Consider the following 21,167-nt stretch of genomic DNA (forward strand, 5'->3'; position numbering starts at 1 on the left):
ATCAGGATTAGTGGCAATTGTGGTATAGGACCAGCCTAATAGCAAGCATTTTCAGGATGGGTGTCTCTTGAGAAATCGGAATGATTGTCCTGTGTCAATGGCTTTGAAATCAGGGGCCTTGTTAAGCATGGTCTGTCCTGAGGACCCTCAACCCACAACCCCGGTGGAGCTATTCAGGGCGGTACTGATCTCGTCTGACCATAGCATGGTGGGCAGACAGTTGAAAGTTAATGTTGCCTTAAAGAAACATCGTCCGACATAGGTCGCGTCTCCTGGTTATTGTTGTCAAGAACGATAAGAAATGGTTGCATATAGAATAAGCAGACTTCCAGAAACGATAGCACGACCCGGGGTGTCTATAATATAGTGATGGGGACAATTTGTGCAACACGTGTGCTAGGCATGTGGCATTAGCCACTGCAAAATTCAGGTCGTTATTATTTATCACGTTCGGCGGTGCCAAAAAGACCGCTGGCAGACGACAGACCCCTCCTCGACCCTGAGAGGTTATTAATTTAGGACTTTAGTGGCAGAACGAACGAGACAAGTCGTATTATTAGTCCCCTGTAGATTGCAGTAAATGAGTGATGGAGTAGACAACAGTTCCTGGAAACTACGTTTGTCAAGGCGGCGTGTCGTGGCTCAGGACACTTCGAGGGCCCATGGCTTGTATTTATTTATTTTATCATTAAACCTCAATGTTCTATTTATTTGTATAAGTGCTCATGGCAAATCTCTGAGCGCGCTAAAAACAACACAACGGATACAGCGTCACGTGTTATTGTCAGCATGCGAAAGACAATTTGCCTTTGATTGCGTAAAGGTGACCTCATGCCGATATGCGACGCACGGTTACAAAAAGAAATAGCCCTCGTATGTTTTCCAGTATGAGCAAAAAACAAATATTTTGCAGCGTCTGGCATTTTAGCAAGCGCCGCAGGCAGTGGACGGTTGCGCGCGTGGATTGTAATGTTAACACAACCGATGTGTAAGAGGAAACAATGGTCGCGGTTGAGGTTGTTTCATTAGCTGTTGTGCCCGAGAATGGATACAAACAAACCTGAAGTATCATATATGAGGTGAGATGGTCGTTCTAATTCATAAGGTGTACAAGATGAGCGTCGTCCGGCACTTGTGAATTGGGCGCCACTGGAACTTTCTGGTGGCATGAGAAGGTATGCTGCATGTAACCTGAACATTGAAAATGTTTGGTGATGTTCTCATGCATTTCGGATATAGAAACCAGAAGTGATTTTGGCCGCCGCATGTGGTGGTTCTTGTGAACTATTTGCCAACATCATTGTGATATGATTAATAATGAAACGAACGTTGTGTGCTATGATGTTCAAGAAAAATCGCATTATTAACAGGCAGCTAGCTGTGTTGAGCATCCTAGCACCCATTGGTTTTTGACAACTGATTGCACTTTCCCCTAAGGAGATCAACAAATTTCGTAAATTTAAGATACTGAGATCGACCAAATTTGCTACGTTTTTTACAGTCCTTAATGTGAAAGCGGATTGGCACGAATTCATGTTATAAATTTTTTTGGTGAGGCAGATAGAACTGGATTGGATTGGTAACTGTCTCTGGTGAGGCAGATTAAACCCGATTGGATTGTGAAATCTGGAAAAACGGATTGGAGGCCGGGTTAGATGTGGGGTAGCAGGACTGGACTGGACCGGATCCAGAAAATTCAACCCCTGGAGTGCTCTACTCCCCCACACACCCACATAGCACGGCAAGGTTAAACTGCGCTGATCTTGGATTTTTTCGTCAGGAAACTTTGCCTGCCCAAATAGCAAGTATACATACCTCATAATTGTTACTGAACATGTGTACGAAATCGTGCTGCTATTCGCTCCGAGCTGTAACCCGTTACGATAGATAGGCGCAAGTATATCAGCCCATCAGAGCGTGAATGTTCGCGCAGGGCAGGACCGAGTTGGGCTGCTGGAGCCACGACATTGCCCATTGGCTGACAAACCACCAAACCATCTCGTCATTCGGACTCGCTCAAGACCAGGGTATATTTCAACAAGTATATTCCGACACCGCATTATTTCCATTCGTGTAACAGGCCTACGCTGCTCGACTGCCATGCACATCGACTCGCATAAAAGCTTAACTGGTTCAGTTTAAGGCCAACAGACAGTGTGTTCCAGACCTGCTGTGACGTGTGATTGATTTCACCTCCAAGAAACAGGTTGGGACGTAACGGTGCTTGAATTGGTTTCTAAATCTTTAGTGCCCCATCCCGGTGCGGTTTTACGTCAGTGGGATGAAAACATACGCGCACGCGCACGCGCACGCGCACGCGCACGCACGCACGCACGCACGCACGCATGCATGCATACACACAAATTTAAATATATATATATATATATATATATATATATATATATATATATATAGACCAAGCTTAACAAACTGATCACTGTTGCCAGTGCCGCTGTTGATGGCATACACTTTTCCAAGATAACGGGTGAATTTGCGCCTGGTTATAGTTATGGGTCCGTGAAAACTCACAAAACCGGCAACCCCCTTCGTCCCATAATTTCACAGATCCCTTCACCAACCTATATAATTGCAAAACGTCTTAATGGTCTTCTGTCTCCATATCTTTCCATGTCTTACAGCTTGTCATCAACGGATGAGTTTATTGATATAGCGCGATCTCGTCAACCTAAGGGTCTTCTAGCCTCCCTGCATGTTGAAAATCTATTTACAAACGTGCCCATTAAAAGAACCATATCTATCATACTTGACCGCGTCTACAATCATCCTGAAATTCCTCCTCTCAAAATATCAAGGCGCCTTCTTGAACAATTCGTAAAAGCCTGTACGTTGGAAGTTCCTCTCCGCGGGCCTGATGGCCGAATGTATTGCCAAATTGAGGGTGTTGCGATGGGCTCACCTCTACGACCTCTATTCGCTGATTTCTTTATGGGACACGTAGAAGCCGACATACTACAAAATGACGACATAAGACCGGACATTTACTGCCGCTACGTAGACAATATCTTTGTGGAAGTTAGGGACATTGACCTACTAGGACGTCTCAAAAACACCTATGAAGAACGGTCTGGCTTAAAATTCACAACAGAGCTAAGTGTGCAAAACGTAATACCCTTTCTTGACGTGGCTGTCGATGGACAAGGACAACAATTCAAAACGACTGTATACCGAAAACAGACTAACAACGGACGGTGCTTAAATGCTGGCAGTGAGTGTCTTCGACGCTACAAAATTAGCGTAAAAAGGTCCTTCATAGACGGGCATTTAAGCACTGCTCTGATTGGACAGGACTACGTTCAGAATTGATAAAAATCAGACGGATCTTGGTGAACAACGGTTTTTCGAATTCTGACGTTGAAAACGAGACACAACGACATGGCATGACACTTTGACGGCAAACCAAAGCAAGACATCCAACCAACCGTCAAACTGTATTATCGAAATCAAATGACATCCGCCCACAAACAAGACGAAAAAGCTTTACGGGAGATTATCTCTCGACATGTTAAAGGCAAAAACGACCACAAAATAGACATCGTCATTGACTATTCTAATAAGAAAATATCGAACTTTCTTATGAGAAACAGCCCAGACAAACCCGACAAACTAAAATGCACCAATGAAGTGTATCAATTCCAATGCAACATCGAAGGCAGCAAACTTCGTTCCATACACTACTTTGGTGTGACCACAACGACACTCTCACGACGCCTGACAATGCACTTACGTGACGGGGCACCTCTGGACCACATGCGACAGGAACACGACATGACATTGACACGACAACAACTGACAGACAGCACTGACATTTTACGGACGTGCAGTGACAGAAGACGCCTTCAAATTTGGGAAACCATATTCATTAACGAACTCTCTCCGGCCTTAAACACACAGGCAAATTATTGTGGGCGGGGGGCAGTAGTGTCCCCATTGTGTCTCTGTGGTGTTCCGATTATGAGTGTTTCTTACATGCATGAAAATGAAAATAGGATTCCGTCTTACTTCAATTAGTTGTGCTTCATTTATGTTCTCCATGCCAAAAGATGTTTTCCAACTGAAGTGCACAACTTTTCATTCTTTAAAAACTCAAAACTTATGTATTGTGCCATTTAGTCTTCTCCGATGATGAGATAGGATCTCGAAACGTTAGAATGGAAAGAGTGATGAATATATGAGTAATTTTGAGCGAACCATCTTTAATCTAAGCGGTGACGCCAAGTCAAAGGCCCGGAAACTAGAACGATGCATCAAAAAGCTCGTCAATACTGAGTCAGCAGTTATTTTTAATCAAACATGTATCAAAGAAAGGATTCTGCCAAAGTATTCCAATATATATATATATATATATATATATATATATATATATATATACATTAGTACACACATACACACAATACTCCATACAAGGTAGAGGTTTCGTATTTTCGGCACCCGTGCGAGTCAGCTTGACCACGTGTTTACTGTCAGGATGTCCGCCGTAGCACGCATGCGTAAAGCGTGCCTATCCCGATGTCGTGCCCGGAGGTCGCGGAACTGCTGCGGGAGCCCAGTGCAAACCTGTGCTCTCGGGGCGGGTCGCCGGAGCGCAAGGATCAGTTGAAAAATGTGCCATGCCCGTAAACCCGCCGACGTGCGTGCTGGTCAGCAGTGAGTCAGTACCGCGGCAGGGCAGTTTCTCCCCAGTCGGTGCCATGGCCTGGGTACGAGTCGGCCGAGGATTACCCAGCCACAGTCAGACCTGAACAAAATAGCCTCCCACCCATATCGATGCGCGCACTAACCAATCGCGCCACCGAGTTCGTGCGCTACTTAAGGGCGGATGAACGGGCATGTTACGGGCGTCGCAAAACCGGCCAAAGCACGTTCGGTAAGCCCATTTAGTCAGTGGCGAGTTAGCTAAATGAACGGAACTTAGTCGAGGGCTATAATGCGACTTCGCATGTTTGAATATCACATACGTCAGAGCAACGGCGCAGTGCCTGGTGGCTGGTTACGACATCGGGCGGAAGGTTCCGTCAGCGCTGCGTCAGCAGCTTGGCCCTGACCTCACCTATGCCCCGGTGGACAATAGATTCCCTGCTGCTAGTCGAAACGGGCGGCGCCACGTGAGGCTGCACACAATGGGCCTCGTTTGGCGGCATGCATTGGAAAGACTGGCTGTAGTAGCCCCAACTGCGCGTAACTTGCATGCGATGACCCCACGTTACCATGATAGGTCCCCTGCCCTCCAAACTCAACATGTTTCGTCTCTTTTGCAAGTTTTACTGCGGGTCAGGTAGACCCGGAACTGTGTAGCGACGAACGAACACGTAAGTGACCGACACCAGCTCTTCCCTCCCCGCGAGCTGTACTATTATTGCCCCGTCTGGTTACCTACCCTGCGGGCACCATTAGCCCGAACTCTAGGAGCTGGGCGGGGCTGCTGACCGCCATCTGCCCGCTCTCGATGGCCGCCTGCTGGCCCATGTCAGCGCACCTTCCTCTGTTGGGCCGCCGGACAACCGCGGCGCAACGCCCTGACCACGCCTGCCGCTCCCGGACGCCGACCGACGCCAGCGCGCGCTCACCCGAGGTGCTGGGAAATTCAGCCCAAACGATTCTAGTCTTCCGAAGCGAAGGCATGGCGTGCCATCCCAGTCGAACTGCAATGACCCGCTTCTTTGAAAGCATCCACCTCGCCCCCCCCCCCCCCCCCCACATACGAACACGGCGAAATAAAATCCTCTCGTTTGAGACAGCCCTCCTTTCCGTTGCTTTACCAGATGGGGACCAGTTCTGGTTACCACGCACTGTACAAATGAGTGAGTAGACGTGCGGCCGAGAAACGTTCCAACTGAGTGGCCTCACTTGACGTTGAGGTGCGGAGCTAAATCATTTGTTTGTACTTTATTGGACGAAAAGGGATCACGCTCAACGTACTGTCTATGGCCGACTGCCCAAACATGTGCCGAATTTGATATATTGATACTTTGAAATAATGACCGACCACACCACAAGGTCCAGAGAGTTGTGTCGACACAGCTGATAGGTTGAGCAATAAGTGAAAAATGGATAGGCTACATAGATCAACTTAGGATCTCGAGTGGCGGCATGTGTCTGGTCAAATCCAAACAGCTATCGCTGTGCCCACATGCAAACTACAATGCCCGAGCTATATTTTGCGGCCATCGGAAACTTTGTATCAACTCAAACGTTCCAGTCCGACACAGGTGTAGTTTCCGATTCGGTTGAAGGCTCCAACCCCCGCAATTTTGAGAAGAATGTTGGTCAAATCCAGCGGGAGACTTGTTTGCCGGCGCAGTTCCGGGTTGCGTTTCGTCATTTTGAAATGTTGTCCCCTCCTCAATATATTTTGCAAAACTACGTCCCTGCCAGCACATAAGTGTTAGAACAGGGCACGTGCATGCTTAGGGATTGCAGGTATGATGTCATGCCTTACAGCTGGTAAGTAAGAGGGAAGGAGTCCCCGTGTGGCTTTCCATGATGGATACGTCAGACGAAATAACAAAACAGACAAAAGAGTTGAGGCCTAGTGTTGTCCTTCCAGTGGCGGCGACATGGCTTAAAACGACATGGACCTGTTTGACGATTTGATCGCAAATATTTCCCCCGAAAACACCCACACATCCAAAAACTTCCTCAAAATCGAGAAAAATACACCTTCAGTGTTGCCAAAGGAGACAGATTTCCTAAATTACGACAGGTGCGTCGAAATTCACTCCATTGACGGTTTCCAGTCCACCGTTTGAAGAAGCAAGTGGCTACCAGGCCTCTGCATAGGTCAAGGGGGCACGGCTATCACATTTCTTTGTTCACGCAAGCGTCATGAAAGCTGTCTATGATCTGTTCAGATCAGAGCCATTGTGTGCATTCTCTTTTCAGATCGCCTTGAATAGGAGGTCACGGTCTTGGAATATGCGCGTGTTTTTATTGACCTCTCCGCGCAAGGTACGGTTTGCTTATCTGCATCTTTCAACGCAAACACGTCACCAGCAGAATCACCACAACAGGTGAACAACGTGAATGGATTCCATGAGTCTGTTCTTTCCATGCAACACCAGACACCTATACTTGAGGTTTTTTCCCCGAAATGATGAGGATGTAGCCCATTCCTCCGAAACACCAAACCTCCGCCCTAAGCGGCAGCTTCGTGGGACAAGATACGCTTTGGTGGTTTATTGGCAGGTGGCAACTTCGTCAATGAACGCCTAGAAATATTCTGGGATAAGGCTGTGACGCACATGAGATGCTGATTCTGACGGTGCGCTGATTCCTTGCTGGCAACTACGTAACACAAACACGGCTGCTGCCGCTCGAGGATCGCTCATTCGGCTTTTAACCAAAAGCGGCCGGATGTCCCGGCCATTCATCGGCCACAAACAACGGCCCGCTCTCACCCGGCTTCAGCCCCAACCTGCCATTACGTCTCACATGAATGGAATAATTGGTTCAAAGGTACGTCAAGGCAATTGCCAGCAGCGGTTTCACGAATGGCCGGGTATGTCCCGTTTCGCTTCGACTTGGATTGGAACCCTTTCGGCCATCAACGACCATTTAGGGCAATGGGATGAACTTAAAGGAGGCTGGCTATATGATGTGTTAGGCCATATGCATCTGAGATACTACGCCACAGAGACTACCACCGTGCAGGGCTACTACTCTCTTCGGGGTTCGTGCGTGATCTGCGCTGACTCTTCAGCTGGCTTTCTTTTTTTGCTATTCATAGAGCTGCAATCTTCTGGATTGCCGAACTTACATCCTTGCGATGTCCAGACGATGATTAAAACCAGTTTTACGAGGAACAGCATTTGCATCCGATCAGCGAATTAAGCGGAACTTCCTGGGTTTGACATGCCTCTCATCATAGAGGCCCTTGATCATATGTCGTATGCACTGGTTGTTGATTGTTGCTGTCTAAGTGAAACTTTGTATCTCTTTGAGAAGGCATGCCCCCCCCCCTCCCCACTCCTAAGTTAAATACCCACGCCCACAATTCGTCATATCCAATGCCAAAGGCACTGGAGATGAAACACGGCAAAATTCTGACCCAGTTTCCTTCCAAATATGGGCTTTGACCCCATAATATATTTTACGAGATTCCACCGCTGTCGTTCCCTGAACTACACAAACCGCTTTCACTGGAATACTGGCTACTGCTATCACAATCTTCCTGCACTTTTTGTACGGCCCACGCGGACGCCGAGGAGCGTTTCCCGGATGACTGACAACGTGCTCTCAAGTAGGAGTCAGGTTGACTAGCAAATAGCAACGCTGCCCCGGCAGACAAGCTTCTGTAATAATTTGAACCCCATTTTTGTTTCGCTTGGATTACAGCCTTTTTGAACGTCCCTGACAACCTCAAGGCAGCGACTTTTAGGAGAATGGAAAGTTGTGGAGCAAGTTGGCATGCACCTGGAGGTCTTCAACCGAGACGTTCCGCCAGGACCTCCGTTCGGAGTATGCGCTGGGTGCCCCAAAAGCCTCCCCCAAAAAACAGGAGGGGCCATCGTGAATTTTGGTCCTCCAAAATAAGTTGTAAAAGATGTCAGGAACGCGGCCAGGGCATCTTTCCAAAAGTTATTTATTACAACTTGCTGGACGGTGGAAGCTGAAGCCGATGAGAAAGTAAATAAAAACCGACATTTTACATGATTTCCCTATTTTGGAAGCAAACTGAATGCTGTTGCTAATAGTAGCACGAACAACAAACGCCAACAGTATTCTGAATAGCTTGTTGATTTGGCTTTTACAGAGGAGAAGTCGCTGGCACGGTGGCACGCGGTGTTTGTTTAGTCATCGGTGCTTAACGGGTCGGTTGTCCGGACAGTCCTTGTTTTCATGATATACCTCACATACAGCTGCTCATCGAGCACATGCAGCTGCGTTTTATTTGTGGCAATGGGCCCGCATGGCCTTGTGGTGCACCGGTCACTCGTCAGGGCAGTGCTGCCGCGCTGCCAGAGTTGTGGTAACGGAAGGGGCCCAGAGCTTTTGCGGATCCCATAATACTCCCCCCCCCCCTCCCGTCCACCCAAAACAGAAAATACCGCAGTTGGTCTACTTCTCGAGGGCCCCCAATTTGCTCAACTTTTATCCCGTCATACCGGCGGGCGTGCTCCTTGAAGGACGTCATAGATGAATCCTAAGGGAGCTTTTTTCCTGGGCCGCGAACCCAGAAGGCGGGATTTACTAGGGGATTCACAGACCACCTTTCCCGGTCAGCGGCTGAAGGACCTTTCCGTTCCAGTCCGAAGTACTCACCGGATACTATCCTAGCGACACGGGGCCTGCGGTTCCTGGGTATTCCAGAGGCTCTCAAACAGGTAAATCATACATCGGCCCCGGGACGATCCATTTACACCATGTGAACTTGGCGCAGAAAGCCTCTGACCGGCGCGTTTAATTGCGGATCGACGCAGTAGCCCCACTGACGTCATAGCTTCCATTGACGGCGTCGGTGGCCCACAATCGGCACATGGACCCCAAATAAGCTTATTGGTCCGCTCACCACTGGCCGGAGCGGCACGGACGGGCTTCCGTTCGCTACTGGGGCCCGGTTCGTTGTTGGTGTTCTTTGACGGGGAGCGCCTACATTATATAATTGTGAACCCTTACTTTGTTAGTAATCAAGTCTAGTTCCAAGGCCGTATATCATATCTCCTTCATGTGTCATTCTCCTTTCACTGTCAGACTACCCCCCCCCCCCCCCGCCCCGCCTGAGATGGCCCCTACCATCGCCGGCGCTTCATAAAATGGTGTGTGACGATGTGCGACGCGTTGCCCGTAAAAAAACGCGAAAAGCTCTCGGACATTCACAGGCATTGTCTCTGCTTGGGAAATGGGCCTCACGTTGACAGCGGGCCAATTGATCACTATTAAAGGTCTCTGACCGTAGTAGGGGACCATCGTGCTGGGGGACCCCGAACGCCGCAAGAGGCCATCGTGTCCAAAAACGAGGGTTCCGGTCCTCTGGGATGGAGTTTTAAGGGCGTCTGTGGGGGCCCTTCGGCTCATCCACCCAGCCTTGCAACCGTGCCCTTGATCGTTGATCCGGGGGCCTTTTAGGTCCCCAGGAACCTAAGTAGGGGTGAGAATGCGTGCTCCCTGTGCCCCACCCCTACGTGCGCCTCTGGGAATATGAAGGTCCCACAAAGCAAGCGCCAACAAACGCTGTACAATTCTTTTTTTATCGTGTCAAACGCTATTGCAGTAGAATCGTTTCCCTTAAAAGGTGAAAAGGTAATTCAGTAAGCAATTTAAGCGAAGTGAGCATCGCAGACTGCTGAAAATATGCGTGGGGTATTCTGGATCGGCAATCCACAACCTGGATCTGGAGCCCCGATATCCCCAAATCACGAATCCAAGTCCAGCGATGTCTTGCCATTGTCATAGCCCGACTTTACAAACTGGGTACTGGACTAAAGAGAGGTCAAACTAGGGTTAGGTTATATTATTCGGTGACTATGATCCCCCCCCCCCTCCCTCTCCCTAAAACGGAGGTTGGATCTGCCAATCCTTGTAGCTAGTGCATTTCACCATTAACAGTGGAACTATCTTGGAAGACCAACCCTAGTATTTACCAGAACTGTATCGAGGACTAATACGGATACGGTAGGAGATTTTAGTACAATTTCTAGTCTTCCGTTTTGACCGCTCTAATCAGTGCACGAAACCTGAAGACTTCGCTTCCCTTCTCTCCCGACCTCGCGAATGCCCTGACGCCCGTTACTCACCAGATCGTCATGATGTAGTAGGGCGTCCAGCAGACGATGAAGGTCAGCACGATGACGAACGTCATCTGCATGGTGCGCTGGCGCGCACGTACGAAGAAGCCCGAGTCATTGGCGCGAAACAGCGTATCTGCAACCACAGACACATGCCAAGCTGAGGACACAGGGCAGGCTGCCAGGGCTGCGCGAGTAAGGGGCTAATGGCTCTATTTTGCACGAAAAAAACACGGCGCTCCGTAGAAGTGGATAACTTACGTGGTGTTGATGGACGCATCTGAAATGAGCATATTAGAACGCTTTAGAACATCACTTCGTGTGGTTAGAAGGCAGTCCTGGCGCATATTCCACCTAAGCAAATTGATGGAATGATAATATAAACGGATAAACATTTAAAGCACTCCGAACTGGTGATGAAGTCTGGTGGTGGAGCTAGAAGGGTTAATGAAACATCTCTGTTTTCCGTGTTGCAGTAACCATTGATCTGTTCAGAAGACATCCTACAAATAATGTAAGTGAAAATGCCTCTAGGTCATCCTTGAACGGTACGAACTGATTTTGAAAGTCTTTCGGAAACACTATTTCACGACGGTCGCCTCGCGCACCCGGTACCCGCCCGCTGTCCTGGCGTAATCAGCGGCCGCCAACGCCACTAGGTCTTACGGAAAATGCAAACTCGACCATAGCTCTCCTGGCTCCCGAGATTGCGAGCGCGCAGGATCAACATTTTCTACGTCACCCATCTCACGACTCGGTTTTACACAAGAATGGGCTGGGCTTTCCGAAGCAAACATGACCTGGCCTTTCCTCACTTCTGACCTCAGATCGATCCACTGTCTTGAGCACTAAGGTGACACATTATATCTTTCCGGAGAAGGGGCCCCGTTAGATCAACATTAGGGTCCATTATCATTCCCCGCCCAGGGATGATGAGCCATTCCATCCCAGGGCGGGTACCTACCAGCTGCCATTCTGATGGCGAACCCTGGTCGATCCAGAAGCCCGTAGAGATATGCGTCATGCAATGGTCCACTCCTCGACGTGGGAAGCACTTTGACCTGGATGATGGGCTCCAGATCGACACAAGTACCCTCATTCACGCAAAAAGCTTCCTTATTGCTGCGCAAGGTTCGATGATTGTGTGGGAGATCTCTGTCCGAAAAGCGGGCTGGCTTAGTCCCAGGAAGTCTCCAAACGGTGTAGGAGGACACTCTGATTGACATTTGAGGCCACAAACCCTCAGGCGGAGGTTCTCAACTTTCGCCATGCTGGGAGTTGATGCATCCCCCTGATATTTTTGGAAAACATCGCTCCGACATATCACGCAATTGCGCACAAATTTGCAATAGCCTCTGAGGCATCCAACGCGCGTCATCTGACGCCACAGTGCGCTCCTTGCTTTTAGTATCGGAGCAGCGCCGGCTTTTGAGGCGTACTGCGCGGCGGTACACGGCCTGAACGGGCGGTTGACGGTGGCAGACGGTGGCACGGGACGCGCGCGGTGGGTCGACATTGTTGCATCAACGGAGCGATGCATCATAATTTGACGCTCAAAACGCCTACAAATACGCTGCGTTGTACTTAAAATAAAACGGGGAATGTACCTGTTTAACTTTCGTGTCGCCACAAAGCATGATATCGTAGGTATCATGTTGTAAAGCTGAGTAAGTACGATGTTCTGGAAAATCCGACCTTTGACCTGTCATAATAGAGTCGATTATTGATCTAGCAACATGTAAACTAGAACGAATGGCGAAATTCTGTTGAGACCAATCCAATAGCGTGTTTTGCTAAGCTCTATCTTTCATAACTTGGAAACGTCAAGGGATGGAATAAAAGTTGGAACCCCTTATCAGTCCGCGCTATCAGGGTGAGGATTAAAGGGGATGTACTACGTTTGGAGATATTGAGGCAAGCATCAGATCTGATGCAATAAGCTAACTTGTAACTACTGACTTGCTTTTAAGCGCAAAAACTGCTGTAAACCAGAAAATTTAATTAGAAACTACGCACCTCAGTGTGCCATCGTTTGGCTGCGCCATGGAAGGTCTTTATGACGTCATTCGCCGCCACACTGGCCGTGTGAGAACTGCCACTGTAGCGGACGGGCTGACTCACTTGCAGTATTTCGCTTGTAGTATGTTGCTGGAAGGCGTTTGTGGAACGGAATGTCGCCATGTGTTCATGTGCTTACAATATTTCAAGACAAATGCCAGAAATCCTGCTGACTTACACCACGAACAAACAGCTCGATAATGCCATTTTGGGGTTTTGAGCATTACGTGGCAAATAGGGTGGTAGGATTCGCGTGGCGTTTCTGTAGCTGTCCTGCGTGACTGGGTAATTTTGGCATAACCTGCACAGATAGTCTGCACAAGTCGCGGACATCAACATCCGAAACCAGTGGTTCTTAGCCTGAGCAGGACTTCGAACCGCACCGAATGATCTTTAAGTCATGTTTACCATTCAACGCCGAACGGGTGGTGGTATTGATTTTGTTGTCACTCCAGATTTGAGTGTCAACTACCAGGCTTCATCCACGTTAAAGGCCTCTCTATGACACCTGTTCTTATCTCCCATAACCAGGAACAGTGGTTCAAAATTTAAAAGCTGCTGGAGATCTGGACAACAGGGTTGAGCCTTTCCAGTGGATAATTTGATCACTCTCCAATGAAAACTCACCCTATCTTGGGACTCGCCTGTGATGACTTCTTTGAAGTGCCGCTTCACATAAATTTGCCATCTTCAAAAATGTGGGAGCCTCTTATTGACATCGATACGGTTCAAGCCCTTGTACGCTTTTATCTTGTTTTATTTTGTTCTAGTTAAGTCCTAACCTTTCGAGTGAATGAGCTTCTGGAATCAGTGTTCTCATTGAGCTTTCCATGTTACGTGAGCCCTGACCACCACCTATCTGATCGTGAAATTTCGGGTCAACGGCAGAGTTTTGCGGCGAGAGCTTACGTGCTGCAGTGTTCAGCTCGGTCCGCGCTGCCCTCTGAGGTCACTTAACCTCTAGCGCGGGGGCTGCCACCGGCCGCAGGTCATTTCAGTCATGGAGGCTGACAGTATGCGCCTGACGGGTCCCGAACCCATCCCGAGGCATAAACGAAACGGAAAAGGCAACGGATGGGTGGATTGGAAGGCAGATGCTCTAGCCAGCTGATCTTTCGTGATACCGGATCGCTTTCAGATGCGATGCAGAGGTTTGTTAACACGCGCTCGGGCGGGGGTCAATTTGAGCCCCCTCCCCGAAAGTTTTCCCGTAATGATTTCCGAACGGTGCGGTGTAGCCACGCTAAATTCTGCATAGCTGCATTTTTATGTATATTATTTTTTATTATTGAATAGCGGATCGTCTGACACCTAAAATTTAGATGAATCTTGGAAGGTCGCTGACCTATGGTAGGTCAAAGTCAGGTCATAGTTTCAGCGAAGGCACGTTCTAGGGAAACGTTCAGTCCGATCAAACAACGGGTGTTAGACAAAGCCATGCATCTCTGAGATACTTTCTGAGGCAACACACCAATTGAATAGATAAATAACACTGACCTAGGGTCAGCTATAAAGGGCAGATCAAGGTCAAAGCCAGCCTGTTTTATTACTCTCGGGCTTGCTGAATGGGCTGATTTCTGGTGCTCATTTTGAATATATCGTTAGCAGGAACCGCATTATATACCTTCCATGGACTTCTTATAGGTCAGAATAGGTCACTGACCCAAAATGACCCAGGTGAATATTTTGCTTTTAGGAACATACTGCCTAGCGTAGTCTTTGTCGCTTATCCAAATACGCAACTCAAAGCATTCTGATATCATTTTGGTCATCATGACCTTTGAAAGGTCAAACAAGGTCATTGACCTTATCTGAGCGTGTGACATTTCCCTCAGAACAGTTGTCTAAGGTTCTAGGGGTCCTTTGGAGACCAATCTGGAATTGGACCTTGTTTGACCTTATCTGACCCGAAGGTCATGAGCTAGGATCTTGAAACTCTGACTTAAGTGAGTTCACATACAGATTAACACATTCTGTGAATTTGGCTTCTCTAGCTCTCTTAGTTCCCGAGAACTCAGGAAGGGAGGTCAAATTGACCCCTCTACCCGAGCAGAGTATCCAACCGGCCACCCGGGCGCGTGGTTAAAGATCAGACAAAGTCACTGGACTTAGCTGAGCGTGCGACATTATTCTAAGAAAAGTTTCCTAGATTTCAGGGGCCCTTTGGAGACCAACCTGAAATCTGACCTTGTTTGACTTTGTTGACCCGAAGGTCATAACTTAGGAACCACAAACTTTGGCCTAAGAGAGTTCACGTATGGGTCAACACACTCTTTAAATTTGGCGTCTCTAGCTCCATCGGCTCCTGAAATCTCAGGGGGGAGTCAAATTGAACCCCCCACCCGAGCAAAGAGCATCCAACCGGCCACCCGTGCGCATGTTAAAACCAGCCAATGTTCACTTTGCTGAATTATGAACCAAGACAACGGTCAACCTATTACATATTGATTTAATAACTGCATGTTCAAAATTATGCCAGATCGAACTAAATGTTGGATCAAGGCATATGCCTACAAATCTCCTTTTTCCTACCCACATAGGCTGAAGCGAGTCGGTTTCTTCAGGTTTCCCTTTCCCTCTCCCTCTCCCCCCTCTCCCCTTTCTCTTGTCGGTGCCGGATGAACCCCTAACATTACAGCAAGCCGCTGCCAGTTGAGCTCGGCGCTGGCCGTTCGGACTGGTGACGTGTAAGACGGACCCTGTGGCGCCAGTGTTCTAACTCGCGCGCGTGCGAGCGCGACATCCGTCACAAGCTGGTCGCCAGCGCCTTTCACCGAAGTAAATCACCCCGAACTTTACACAACATGCCACCAACAAAAGCGCACGCCTCGTGATTTGCTGGTGGTCTTCTGCGCGATGGGCCGTGTGTGACCAAGCACGCAAACTTCCCAACTTGTGCAGCGTGGCGGCTATATTCGCCGCCGAGATGGCTCCATTAAGACAATTACGGTCTGTCCGCAAACTTTATAGACCTTCGCCGACAGCTGACATGTTTGTTGGCGGACACCTATCAGGCCGGGTCAAGTCAGACCTCTCAGGTCGGGTCAGCTATCAGAGAAGGGCGTGAGACGTGCTGTTGTGTTTGCTCATAAGCTATGCGGGCGTGGAGTCGCGCATGGCATCGCTTTGGCCCATCAAGTCGTTGGCTTTGGGTGGCGAACAAAGTTACAGCACCTGTCTATTAAACGTCGGAAGTTCCGAGGATTGCGATAGGTCTGCTTTCTTTGCCACGTGCTGAGCTTTTTCCAATCGTGATGCTGTTACGGAAGTGGACGGGAAGAACGGATCGGACAGGGGAACGACGGGCCAGATGGGGGGAGGACAGACCAGACAGGGAAGGACGGCCCTTGCGCCCTCGTGAATATCTCTGCAGTTCAAAACTTGATTCGGTTAATCCAAGACGACTATCTTTTTTAAATCATGGTTTTTACTTAGGTTTTTTGTGCAATGTCACAAATTTCCGATGCTCAGTTTTGAGCAGAACCGGATCTAGAAGACGTTTTTGGAAGCCACAATTGTCCATTTTTTCACGCTTTAGTACACCCTGACCGACTTGAACTTAGCCAAATGAATCCACCTTGTGAGGTGTTTTGTAACGCAATGACTCGCAGATTTTGTATGGATGCTATAATGGAACAATATAATGATCTAAATGACGGTTTTAAAAAAGGTTTCACGGCGCGGAGGATGGTTGGAGCAGGCTATGACTTTGTACATAATGTGAAAATCCTTAATTTCCAATCGATCTGCTGCTTTGCTGTACGTGTCGACTGTTGAGGCATCTTTTCAGTACAGCTGGATTCCGTATACGGGACACAGGCGGATGTACAATCATAACCTTGGAGGAGCTCCGGGTCAGTTCAAAGCGGTCTGCTAACAGTATAATCTAAGTATATTTACTCGATTGTGAACGGCTGTTTTGGTCGCCGTGGCTGCTAAGGTTTATATACTGACCGCATAAGTAGAACGTTAGATTCAAATGGAAATGACAAGGGGTTTTGGGGTGATTTCGAGGAGAAACAAGGAAAGGGTAATTACAGATGGGAGCACATCAAAACTTCCCATTTGCATATTTATTGCATGCACACGTTTTGGCAAACGACATAGACGGATCCAGCAAAGCTGGCTGAACCTATAGCAGCGGATCCGGTCATCCTCCCGTGTAGACTCAGGCGGATACTGGATGTTACTGTCACACCTCGTTGCGTTCTAGTGGCGGGAGAGCTAGTAAACGCAACGTAGCGCCGGCGCCGTCTCTCGGCCGGCGATCGGTGGAACGTTGGAGTGTAAGCCTTGATAGAGGGGGTTAATCGACATTCAGCTGATTTAACCTGCATTAAGTGTTTTTTTTTTATATTTTGGAGCACTCCAAGTACATAATATGAATTGTTTCGCATGTCAAGTACATGAACGTGAAACATAATCTGCGGATTGCAAAGAAATGATATGTCACGTATCAGTAGTTGCGTAATTTAGAAAGCACGGGTTCCTCGTCTTGTCTGGGATCGCCTATGTCAAATTCTCAAATAACAGTGATATATTGAGAAATGAGTGATGGAGGAGTGTGGGGCTACAGTGGACTCTAGGCCAATAAGGCGCCTGTCTCCCACTAATCTACTTCACAAAAGGACGCCTTCAGCGTCAAAGAAAGCATGGCCCAGTGTCCCCTCCTCTGAACACGCCAGTACATCAAAATCAGTGCAAAATCGATAACCAGCGCACCAGTGCAAAATTTGCACTTATTTCGTGCCCTTTCTCTGATCATAAGAAAGTGGAGCAAAATGAAAAAGCTGCACTTACATTGTGGCCGATATTTGCGGATAGGAAAACGGTGCAAGAAAAACTCTTAAAAAATAGATATCCCTCTCTGGATCAACTGGAAAGTAATTGTTTCCTCTTTAATGGGATATACGACATGTACGCTGAAATGTCACACCATTATCTTCAGAAAGATATCAAAATGTAAGGCACCGGCCAGACAATGTCTGTGCAACGCACAGAAACAAACATGTGTGTTTCTCCATTTCTTCTTGTTTTGTTTTGCTTCCCGTATATCCCATTACAAAATTTTCGAGGTTTTGTTTCACAGGTGGGCAGTTCACACCGCAAGGAGTCGAATATCGTTTCCCGCAGCACTTCAGTCCAGTAGTTCTCCAAATACGAGGGGACCGATAAAGCCTACCCCATCTTGATTCCGCCATACTGATTGCATACATACCCTACTCCTGATTCGTGGGTGCATAAGTGCATGTTCGTTTGTTCGCTTCAATATGTTCGTTTCGAGAAACGGTGGTAAGTCCATGGGGATAGTGATCATTACAGCCTGAGATGAAATAAATTAATTCGAGAGACAGTTCAACCCTGAGATAAATGTTGGCATGGCACTTAAAAGTTTCGCACCATACGCATGCGTCGGGGCTCACGAGACATATCAAAACCTTGAAAGTGATCTGGAAGAATTATTTGATGCATTCTCACTTAGACAAAATCAGTTATTTCCCAACTTCCAAATCTTGTTTTCTGACGTTCCACTGTGACTGCAGTGTTGTTATGTATTTCAAGAACTGCAAGGAACCCGTTTTTGCTCTTACTGCAAATACCAGATCGCCTTACTTTCGCCGCAGCCACTTGCAAACGCTGCTTCAGTGTTTCTGTCAGGCTACGCAGTGACTTTAAAGCACACCAGAAACCAGAAATAGTGCTGTTTTGCCGTAACAGCGGACCTCGCCTTACATTAGCTGAATTTTATGAGTCCTTCATTGCATTATTTGTAAATTAGCCTTCGTTCAATACGTGTCGTGTCGCCAATATTCATTTAAGCAAAGGTTTAAGGAATGCAGTCGATCGTCACTGTGGCTCACCTTTTTTTCGAAAAGAATGAACTAAATATGAATGACGGAGCCGGGACCTGGACGTTGGCAACATACCGTACGTGTGCGTTTCGTCATTTACCTACAGCACTCGCTGGCGGCGACCGGCGGCAAATGTGCGACCAATCGGGGGCTGTTCCGACATCGCAGAAAACGAACTTGTAACCTGTTACATGAAGTTGATGATGCCTTAACGGCATAATGCAAAAACCAGGCATAAGTGGGTGGTACATGCAGCTCATGAACCGGCATACATGATGTAAATTTCCCCACAATCATGACTGGAGTTTCAAAAAAGCGCCTCGTATTCGGCGCCGACCTTTAATTAATTTCTATTCCCACGCTCCCTGTTTTCCTGGCGATTATTGGCCAAACCATGCATCGCACAAACTCGCGTTGGTCACATGAATTGACCGTACGTAGGTTAACGCTTCGAAATTGGATCGCGGCTGTACCCGTTCCGACTGTCGAAACAAGACACATAACGTGAAAAGGTGAAACGGGTAAATAACCTTGATGCCGTTATGCACGTGACACATGGCACGTGCGACCGCACATCTGGCGCCGCGCTAGTTCTCGTTCAATTATCTCTCGAGGCGTGCCAACTGCCCGTCGCCTCGACACCTGGTTGCCGAGATGTGGCTGCAGCTTCAAACGGCTGATCGTCGGCTTTGTCGAGGACCACATTTTAGGCCGCCCGAGCACATGAAAAAACGGCCCTTGAGGCACGTGCCACACTCGAACACGGCACTGCAGCGGCTCACAGACTACCTGCAGAGAACCGCTTCAAGCGCCCGCGCGTCGTGTCCAAATTTCGTTATTCAGCAATATGCCGTTCGGCCCGGGCATGACGCGCCGCAAAATGAATAAGGTGCTCAACTTGAATCAAAGACTCATTTAACGCACTGAAATCGAGTGCCAAGCAGTCCTACGGTCAAGCAAAGCACCGCATTCTGTTTAACACTACGGAATGAATCTCCAACCACTTTGACCAAAACAGAGCAGCAGCCGCAGACCCTCCATCTCATACATTGCACACCCCTGTGCTGGGTACAGGTTGATGTGCACACTACGGGGATCATGCAAATAATTTCAAGAATATAGAAAAAACGATTGATGGGCATACCATTCTTTAAAAGATCAGGCAATCGCTCGCGTAGCGCACAGAGGTTTCTTGTCACATAGTCAAGCGGACGCGACCGCAAGCCGCAGCGGCACTTAAGTGCCTTATAAAGTCACCAAAGGCTTACGAATGTAATTATCATGCTTTAGCTTGCAAGTGCTTCTCTCAAAACGTCAAATGGTCGGTTGTGGTTGTGGATCTTGTCGCGCATTCCAAATGCATCGAGGAAATTATTCTGGCCGCCGCTACCAGCGCAAGATTCGCTATATTAGACCTGTCAGGTATCAGCGCTGTTGCAATGCCTCTGGTGCACTATCTGGGTGATTTCAAAACACACCACATGAAAATCCTGAAGTGAAGTTTCGTGTAGTATCTTTGCTCGAATGTAAATAACCACGTTTTTATGAGCTATCACACCTAGCCCTCTGTTAGTTTTGTTCACTCAATTTGATGGCCTTATGCATTCCTTGACGGCGAAATGATACAATAAGCATCAATGAAACATTAAGTTTGACAACATTTTTACCGTTAAGGACACCCTAACACATTGCACTTGTTACTTGGCACACATTTTCCGCCCATAACGAATGAAGGGACGGAAAATTACTAAACTCCCACCGACCGTCGACAGTCACATCGCGTGCGATTTCCGAACGTTTGCTGGAAATACTCGGTGGTGGTGACAGGGTGATCGATCTAGTTTGAACGAGTTGAACGAGAGAGCGAGTAGAGAGATCTAGTTAAACGAGAACGAATAATGCATATACGATTTATGCCAGGCTGGTAAACACAGCAGATGAGTCGAATAATGCGGCGAAGTCAATTTCGCCTGGACAACAGCAATATTGTTGGCGACAGCTTAATGCATTTGGCATCGTCTTTCGAAATGCGGACATTCCTGGCCTTTCCACCGATCACTGGCGCAACGGTAAACCGCAAAAACTCGTGTTGGCTATACGAATGGCAGGCGGCACGCTATTCGACACTTTGAAGCTGGATTCACGCGTTCACCAGCTATAGCGGCCGAGATGTGCTAAAAAACGTAAAAAATATCACAAACGGCAAATCCGTTTTGTTTTGCCCGCTGTTGTGCACGTGACACGTGGCACGTGCAGCCTATCAAGCGAAAGGCACGATTCCTTGCACATTATCGATCACAGCACGTTAATTTCGCGCCGTTCCAATGCGCGGTTGCCGAGATACGGCCACGGTTCTGAACGGCCGTTCGCTGGTTCTGACACGGCAGCTTCTGCTGGTCGCTGGTACGAAACCAATCGGCTAGAGAGTAATTTGCAACACGCTTCACGCACCGCAACGGCACGGAACGCAACGGCACGGAACTTTCTGTGGCACCTCGTCTCGTCCGCGGGAAAT

General features: G+C 48.1%; 1 protein-coding gene across 1 annotated transcript in view; it reads right to left on the reverse strand.

Annotated features, from left to right (window-relative positions):
• The window catches only part of LOC119100721 (gonadotropin-releasing hormone receptor), an 88,908-nt gene that overhangs the window by 18,008 nt on the left and 49,733 nt on the right, over positions 1 to 21,167 (reverse strand). Inside the window, exon 5 of the mRNA XM_037223811.1 lies at positions 10,752 to 10,878. Coding sequence (XP_037079706.1) covers positions 10,752 to 10,878 — 127 coding nt within the window. The remainder of the gene's footprint in view (positions 1 to 10,751; positions 10,879 to 21,167) is intronic.

This window comes from Pollicipes pollicipes, unplaced genomic scaffold, assembly GCF_011947565.3.
Source record: "Pollicipes pollicipes isolate AB1234 unplaced genomic scaffold, Ppol_2.1 Scaffold_4881;HRSCAF=5763_pilon_pilon_pilon, whole genome shotgun sequence".
In the NCBI taxonomy this organism is placed as follows: Eukaryota; Metazoa; Arthropoda; class Thecostraca; order Pollicipedomorpha; family Pollicipedidae; genus Pollicipes; species Pollicipes pollicipes.